This window comes from Carassius gibelio, chromosome B17 (genome assembly GCF_023724105.1).
Source record: "Carassius gibelio isolate Cgi1373 ecotype wild population from Czech Republic chromosome B17, carGib1.2-hapl.c, whole genome shotgun sequence".
Lineage (NCBI taxonomy): Eukaryota > Metazoa > Chordata > Actinopteri > Cypriniformes > Cyprinidae > Carassius > Carassius gibelio.
In genome coordinates this window covers 10,519,545-10,528,653 of record NC_068412.1, presented here as the reverse complement: position 1 = coordinate 10,528,653, position 9,109 = coordinate 10,519,545, and the positions used below count along the sequence as shown (strand labels likewise).

The window sequence follows — 9,109 nt, the reverse complement described above, 5'->3', positions numbered from 1 at the left end:
TGTTAAAACATACCGCTCTTGTCCTGTAGAAGACACTGCTGTGCAGATCAAGTGTGAGAATGTTGTATGAAAAAAGTGATGTTTATTCACTTTTATATAGTTATATAGTATATAGTATTATATAGTGATCAGAAATTCATGTAACGTTTGTAACATTTACACTACACTACTATTACTTAGCAATAAAACTAATAAGTTTATGCAGACTCAAGATTAGAGATGACACTACTGATTCATCATGGCCTTCATAAATCAATGCTTCGACGGTTAATCCAGCGTATAATAATAGTCCAAAGTGGATCATTTTAAAGGTAGATGATTCATTAATGCACGGAAGTGTGCGAAACAAAGTGTACATTCTCAAAAATGTACAAAAACATAAGTTTTACCTGCTGAGGGTGCCATCGAGCTGCGCGGTTGAGAGCTGGTTGTCCCGACAACAGTTTGGACTGTTGGTTACGTCATTTTGAACGGAATTGAGTACTCTCAAGGCTGCTTATTGGTCGGTTTGCTAGCACTCGCCTTTGGGTCCGCGCTGCTGATTGGCTGTTGAGCACGACACTCTCCCATGCTGTTCGTGAGGGTGCAGGTTGAATGCGCGGCGACAAAGTAACTCCAGCAATCGCTGAACGTAAACGGAGAGAAGTTGAACTTTAATCGAGAAAGTCCGCGTGGAACATAGTGTTTATTTTTTATGTACACGTAGCCTTTCACCATTGGGATTGCAAGTCATTTCAAAGTTTTAAAAGTGTTCCCTCAAAGGATGACTTTTTATTTCCAGGATGGATTTGATTCGCGTCCCCTGCATTGTCCTTCTGTGGATAGTAATGTGGAGCACCTAAAGCCTTAGAGGAATCCGACGCACTTTGTTTTTTATTTATTTTTTTAGACGCACCTTCTGTTGCAAACAATTTTAACCCTTGCGTGGATATTTTGAGTGCTGTTTCCCCCCATCAAAATGGATATTACAGTGTCTGAGCTAATGTCTAACTTCGTGGATTCGCCGCTTGTGGTTTGGGTAAGTCACAAAGGCATGATGGCACCTGCTGTGTGTACGCGGAGTTTAGTATTTGCGTTGTGTAGTTTGTTTAGCAGCGGCCAGTGACTGTGCAAACCTCAGCAATACTGATGAGGACTGGATGCTTTCTGTTTGGATCAAACCTAGTATGAGCGTGTTAAAATTATGCTTAAACTTTATTGCTACATTTTGTTATTGTTATTTTTAAATCTATTTTATATACTATCTATTTTACATATAACTAAGTGCTTAAAGTTGGATTTATTTGTTTGTTTGTTCACTTCATTTTGTTTATTTTATTCTTTATTCTCTACTTATGTAAGATACGTTTTAAAATTAATAGTTGTTCTTACTATATATATGCATATATTTTGTTTTTTAATAAAATGTAACAAATATGATTTATTATTATTATTATTATTATTATTATTAATCGCACTAGGTAGAAGTGTTTTTAAATCTGTACACACAACAGCTTAACATTAGTACTTTTTGTGTGCATACTTCGTCATTCTACACGAAGAGTTTAATGACACTTGACAGAGTTTGGTGAAACCTGCAGAACTTCCTCCGACCCCCTTACCCTGACCCCTGTGTCCTGTTTGGCTGTGCTTTCTCTGGCCACTGTGTTTCCAACTCGTACATCACCATCTTAACCACATTAGACAATCTTCAGCACTCCCATGTTGACGTGTGCTGTTCAATAATACTGTATAACATAGAAAGAAACAAACACATACATAGTAATTGGAGGACAGGTTATGTTTAGTTTTTAGAGTTAAACACAGACTGTTTGACAAACAATATTGACTTAGTATTTATTAATAACGATCTTACAAGTATCTCATTGTAAATGTGTTTTAATTTGGGTAAACTCTGCATTTTAGTTCTGAAACAGAAAGCATGCTTGTGCAGCTGTGCGTGCATCCTGTCATGATATTACTAACTACTTTATTTGATTGATTTTTTTTTTTTTTTTCAGGTCAAGACTTTTGGACCCCTTGGGTCTGGTTCAGAAGACAAGCTCTCCATGTTCATGGATTTAGTGGATGGTGTCTTCCTCCATAAGATAATGACACACATGTGAGTGACAGATGCAGAACTGTGTGTGTGCGTGCTGTAATCTAGCAGCTGTTACGAGCCTATCTTTTTTTCATTCTTAACCACATCATATCCTTTCCTGCCTGCCATCCGACTGTGCAGACACTCAATCTGAATCTTCACGCTCCATCAGTTTTGTTCCTCTTCCATAATTAGTGTGTTAATAAAGGGTCTCCAGCTGATTTGGGGCTGTTCTTTGCCAAGAGTTTTTAAGGTCATGTGCAACATCAGTTTGCAAGCATGCAGTATACATTTTAGGCCACGGAAGTTTCGGTTAGCTCGAGCTGTAACCTCAGCTAACAGGTGACTAGGCAGCAGCACTCTCTTCTTTTGAGAGTATTTGCATCATACAAATCAGCTCATTACACATATTTTGGCACCTATTGTTTGTGCACCTAGATTGAGCTTTATAAAACTACTGTTTTCGACTTATTGAAGCCAATGCATCAGCTTTGTCCTTTAACCTACTTTTACTTGAGAAGCTTTGCCGCCCTCTCTGCCTTAATCAGGGGCTTAAACACTAGACCTCCTCAGACAAAGGAAATATTTTCTCTGTAAATGGGGGTGGGGGGTATGTCTAATGGGAGGATGACACATGTTCTGCATTAGCTGTCCTCAGACACTCTTGTCGTTGTCTTTAATAGATTATTGTACCCTGGTGTTTGTCATGTCACTTAGGGCATGGACCGCATCAGTTTTATTCCTCTAGTTGCCTTAAAGTCAACATGAACTGGCATTTGGAACCTGTTCTTCTTTCCTAATGTGGAACATTTCCTGCTGAATTCAGTAAGTCAAGCATGAAATAGAAGCTTGAAATTGAATGCAGTAGGAAATAATACAAAGAAGCCAAGGTCAAGTGAACACAAAACCAGACATTTGCAACCTAAAAATGATGTAGTGTATATATGTGAGCTGAAAAGATAATAAAAGAATAATGTTACTAGAATAATTAATCTTGTACATTGTTAGTATGAAGATTCACATACTCAGGTGTCCAGTGTATTTCCACTGAACCATTACAGATGAGTGGTGATGTGGAATTTTGAGGGCAATGTACACACTGCTCCTTTCTCCTCACCCACATTCATTTTTAATGTGCCCACACCCGTATGCCTGTAGGAAACCGATAGCCTTGACAGTGTATTCATTCACCAGGTATGCGGTAACACCATCGCTGTTATGCTAATGCATACCATCTGGCAGATGTCCTCTGCATGCACCCTATCGGTCTTCCCCTGACTTTTACTAAACAATCATTGTTTTTCCAACCATGCTGTCAGTTGCAATATCCATGCTCGTAAAATGCCACAAAAAGTGGAACTCAATGCAGTGTTCTTGGCTCCAGGCAATAGAAAACAGTTGAATCAGACAGCAGAGGAAAAAAAAGAAAAATGACCCTGATCTTTTAAGGTTCTTTCACTTGCAAGCGGGAATTTGTGGGCCAAGCTGGCAGAATTTGCATGCCATTCTCACAAAACAAATGTAAATGAGGATCGCACAAAAAGAGTCTATGTAGGACGTCAGAACTATCTATGTGCCAAGACCAGGACCCACTTACTGGCTTCAACCTTTACATCCAATGATCCAGTCAAGTCATACGAAAGCCTAAAATTACTCATTATACAAGAATAAATTGGAATTTTATGTTGATTTAAAGGATATAGTTTATTCAGAACAAGGATTTGTTTGTAATCCAAGAAAAAAAATCTATATGCAAAGTATAAACTAGTCAGCCTCACTAATTAACTAGGTTGTTGAATGATAGTCAAACATCCTGCCCAGCCATTATAAAAGTGCTTATGTGAGATTTTCAAATGTACTATTGTTGCTCTTGGTCCACAGAGACCCAAGCCCCATGAATCAGCGAGTCAACAAACAAGTCAACAATGATGTCAACCTGAGAATACAGAACCTCAACACTGTCATCCGACAAATCAAAAACTACTACCAGGTGAGCCCTCTTCCTCCATGTCCTGTTGCAACAGGAAGAGTACTTATTGGTCACTATTTTTTTTTTTTTGTAATTTAAAATGTTTTTTTTATATATATATATATATATAAAGACAACATTGTGTGTGTGTGATTTAGGGATTTTAATTTCGGTTATTTTTCCTAACTGACAACAGGTGCTCGTTAACCGATTATTAACTGTTAACCAGCAAGATTATTTAAAATTATAATTGAATTAGAAAGGATAAAACATGTTAATTTTACATGTGCAAAAAGCAAGGGATGAGGATTCACATGGTCTTCATATCACATCACACACCTGCAGTGCTTCAGCGAGCAGAGAAAAACATAAAAAACTAGGCTATATATAGTGAATAAATAGGCCTATTTGAGAAATATATTTTTACTTGAATAATAAATTCCAAAAATGAATGGAAAATGCAGAGTTTCAGTAAATTTTTGTGCTGCGCGAAAGGAAACAGATGGCAGAAAGTGGCATCCTATTTTTCTTTAAGCTTATTTTATGCAGAAAGATTTTTTTATTGTGAATGTACACAAATAAAGGCAAACCATTTACAATTCCGATTATCTTTATGACTAAAAGGAGAAGTTGCTTCCACTGTAGGGAAAAAATCAAGTGATTGCTGACGCCGCATGAACGCACAAAGTTAAGCTTTGCTAGGCTGACAATGGAGCCTGTTCATTATCATAATAAAATACAGTCAGTCAAACATATGGAAAAAAAACACACTGCTCAGTTTAAATATGTAATAAAATCTGTGCTGTTAAGTGTTATCACCATACCGCCATGATGTTATTCTAAACATTTTGTTTTACGTGGATATTGGAATGTCATCGTAGGCTATTACAAATAATTTGGGATTCAACACATCTCGAATACGGAAACATTTGATTTTGTGTTGAATGAGAGACTTTGGTTTCAGTTTCATTTGAGCCTAAATGAATTCGTTTTGGCTTGTAATTTATGTTGCTATAACTTCTTATAGGCTACTTTTTTTCATATTCTTTTTTAAATGGACTACTTTTAATTGAAAGGACTTGTTGTGGAGTGAGGGGAACTAAAATAGCAAAGCTATGTGTTTATTATAAAGTTTGTAAACTTTATGTCGGCATTTGGCCTATTTCTGAATGAAATAATAAAACGCGACGTATGTTTTTTTTCTCTCTAAAAAACAAACAAATTTATATATGTAGCGTAGCCTTTTTTTTTAACAATGCACCAAATCATTTTAAATATATTGATAAATTACTGAAAATAAATAAATTACTTTTTAAACCGTTCAACTGATTGTATTAATCGGTCTAAATTCTTAACGGTCGGTAAATGGTTAACCGGTAAAAATGAACATCCCTAGTGTGATTGTATTAACTGCCAGACAGCAGCTGGTCTCTGCAGACATAAGGTGATGATTCTGGTGGCATGGGGATTAAACCTGTCTGCAGATATGACTGAAATTCTGGGTAGCTGTGTGCCTTATTTTTATGTGCATAGAAAGGATTCTGTTACTTCGAGCCTGTTTAAACTTCTGATCCTAATTATTATGTAAAGGCAGCCAGTAAAGGATGTGTAAACCTATGTATGATAAATCAGCTAGTTGGTGGGTCACTGGGTATAGTTTAGCTGGTTTAGTGTCCGCCAGCCACCAATCAGAGATGTTTTCTATTGATATTTGAACTTAAAACATTTAAAAGCCAAGAAATATCTACAAGCTGACCTCCATTAGTGATCAGTTAGTTGTTGGTTAGTCATCCTTCGTAAGTACTAGGAATGCATGATTATATTATCAACCAATATTAGAAAATTACATTTTTTATGCCATCCAAAGCTAAACTTAAGAACAAAAATGGCAATTTAGTAATTTAGCAATTTAGCAATTTCACAACGAATATCCAGTTTCATACTGTATGTACATGCGTATGTTCACTAATGGCATTAAAGCGGTTTATTTTACTAGTATTTTAATTTAATATATATTTTTTTAATTTATTTAGATAAAATAGTGAATAATTTTAATATTGGCCATTTGTTGACCATAACATGAAAATAATTATTGGATTATTAGTATTAACAAGATATTAGGTTTCAAATGATGTGTTTTGTGAACACACATGGATGATCATTTGGATAATATAGGAGTGAGAAAGGTTTGCAAGAAGGTGAAGGTGGTCTATAAGAGGTTGAATTTTTTTACGAGAGACTGTAGTCCTAATCATAGTAATTATTGTGAAGAAAACAGGGAGACATGAAAGGACAAGGTCTTTCACAACACCATATTAGAGAAAATGTAGCATTGACTTGGTCTCCAACAAACAGTTCTCACTCACAATTACTGCTAGAAGGAGGTTTTTATGTTGTTGGTTTTGGGAGTTAAAATCTTTTAAATGGTTTGGTTGGTTCTGGGCAGCGTCCCACCATCTGAAGCGTTTGCCACATCTGACCCTCTTTTTCTCTTGGCAGAGCGTCTCAGAAGCATTCCTGCTCAAAATGCTCACTGCTTTCCATCCATACTAGAAAAAAAGACTGATTATGTGTCAGTTGCTGGGAATTGACTGGGTTTTCTACTCGCACATGTTTACGAAATAAAATGTAGATGGATCATTTGTTCACTCATTTTATTTCTGTAGATTGTTCATTTATCTAAACACACATAACCAAATATTCTCTGCTGGGGTGTAAAAATTGAGCGATGGGTCCTAACCAAGTATGATTCATGTTTGTAATTTATTGTTAGAATACATGGACAATCTTTTATTGCTTATCACTTTATCATGTTAAATATGGTTAGGACACTGAAAATAATGGGGGAATATAGGGAAGTCCTGATGGTTATTGTCCTGTATTTTTGCCCTGCCCTACTTTTGCCATCCAACAGGTCTTTTCTTTGTCCAGTTTTGCATTAACAGTCGAGTTATTAAAATAACCTCTCACAGATTAGTGTTATTATGTATTATACAAGATTTTGGCATTGTGTCTGAATGTAGTAATCATCTACAGTGCAGACTCCTCCAGTGATGGAAGGCCCCCTTAACCACATATTTGGCTTGGGTGGAGCTCAACTTAGTGTTTTTTTTTATAGGTCACCCAATGGGCTCAGTAAGAAGTAACTGAGAAGTTTGTGTTCATATAGAAATGCCCTAACCTTGGCATAAAATGCTTTTTAACCAAGCACTTTAACTAGAAAAGTGCCTCTCAGTCAGATATCTTGAGTCAGCCTGTTAAAACTCCGCTTATTCATTAATATTCTTTGCACTGACTGAATACACACTTTGGGTTGTTTGTGGTGTTTGAAACTGGCCAGCAGTCTCAGTTACCTCATGTAGCTTGTCCAAGGCATACACAAAGTGTTCAGTCTCAGCCCAAGAAAAACTGTCCTATGTGACCCTGGAAATGGACTTCAGAAAGGTAACATTTGAGCATCTGATATGGGTCAGCGCTCTGCTGAACTGAACCAGATGTGTTGTTTTATCCTGTGTTAATCGCTCCTCCTGAGTCCTGACACCCACATATGGGGGTCTAGATGGGGGAAGGGTCACTGTAATGTGAGAACTGAAACTCTCAGGACCCCCTGAAATGCAGTCCTAAAGACATCAGGCTGATAGCCAAAGGAAATGCTTTTGTCATGCATTAGCACTCTCACTTCAAATTAGGCATGTTTGTTTTCTTCTAATGATTTAGGAGTTAGGTCATTAACTCTTTGTTCAGTATCTTCTCATTTAAATCCTTCTAAGCTAATAGTGATCCCTCACAGACAAATTGGGCCCCAAGTACATGACACACTGATAAGAAATGAGGTGTCAGCAGTGAATCAGGTGACTCGATGTTATGGTTAGTATTCATTTATTAACCAGAAATAATACATGGTTATTGCATGGCTTGATAAGGATTATTTCTTTAAGGTTCCTTTAACAAGAGAACAACTTATTAACAACAATTTATTATTATATTATATCATTTTGTTTTTTAATTCTCAAATGACAATGAATGTACAAATATATAAAGTTACAAACAATGTAACATGTAAACTACATAGTTGTTTACTCAACTTTAACTAATGTCAAATTTATTGCACTCTTGTTGTATTTCTAACGGTATGTGAAGAAAGAATGCATGTATCTTTTTATCAATAAATTTGCATTCAGACACAGCATAGCATCACTTATGTGTCTGCTATGAAAATGTGTTGCCTTATTTGACACATTATTGAAGTACCATATTTGGCTGATAATGAAAAACAACATTTTGTTACACAACAGCATAAGTAGTTATGTAAAGTAAAAGTAATGGTTGGCCTTCTTCCAAAAATAATTTCACAAATACTTCTGCTGCACCAGTTTACATTGTTGGGAATATGGCAGCACAATTCATACAATTTCTAATCGCGATTACAATTATGGATGCATCAATTACATAATTGTTCAAAGTCCACTTATGTTATTCTGTGTGCTTAAGATGCTTTTTTTTCTTTCTACTTGTTATCTTAAGGGTTTTTCCCATTATTTGAATTTTAGTTGTAGTATAACATTATAATATACAGAAGAAAACAATCCAATTTATATTTGACATTTGAGGCTTAATACTATAGACAATACTATGCATTTTTTTCAGTTATTTTCATACAAAAATACAACATGCAGTTGCATCAAACAATGGTATAAACATCAATGTAAATTGTTATAATTGTATTTAACCTGTAAACTGTCACTCACGTTTTTGAAGATAGAGATGAATGTGCATGATACAAACCTAAATTTTTATAATTCATGACTGAAAACATTTTGTAACATGATTTTGATGTACCATTTACATGGTAATGCAATGTCTGATTTTAAAATGGGTTTTGAAGGATGAATTTTGAGATTTTATGTTTTCAAGTGATATATAACTTCTGATGATTTCTAAAATGTGATAGAGAAAAAGGCAACGAGGAAGTCTTTTTTTTAAACAAAGGTGAAAGCTCCTTTTGTAATGTAGATTTCTGAGGGTGCACTCTTGTCATAAATCCATCTATTACTTTTCCT

General features: G+C 35.7%; 1 protein-coding gene across 2 annotated transcripts in view; it reads left to right on the top strand.

Annotated features, from left to right (window-relative positions):
- The first annotated feature begins 529 nt into the window (after nucleotides 1-529).
- ccdc88c (coiled-coil domain containing 88C) overlaps nucleotides 530-9,109 on the top strand; it is a 53,136-nt gene continuing 44,556 nt past the window's right edge. Inside the window, exons 1-3 of one of the 2 annotated variants that reach the window (XM_052580687.1) lie at nucleotides 530-1,018; nucleotides 2,001-2,101; nucleotides 3,962-4,070. In XM_052580687.1, the coding sequence (XP_052436647.1) occupies nucleotides 959-1,018; nucleotides 2,001-2,101; nucleotides 3,962-4,070 (270 nt within the window). In that variant the 5' untranslated portion in view covers nucleotides 530-958. The remainder of the gene's footprint in view (nucleotides 1,019-2,000; nucleotides 2,102-3,961; nucleotides 4,071-9,109) is intronic. The other variant, XM_052580688.1, reaches the window with a different exon arrangement.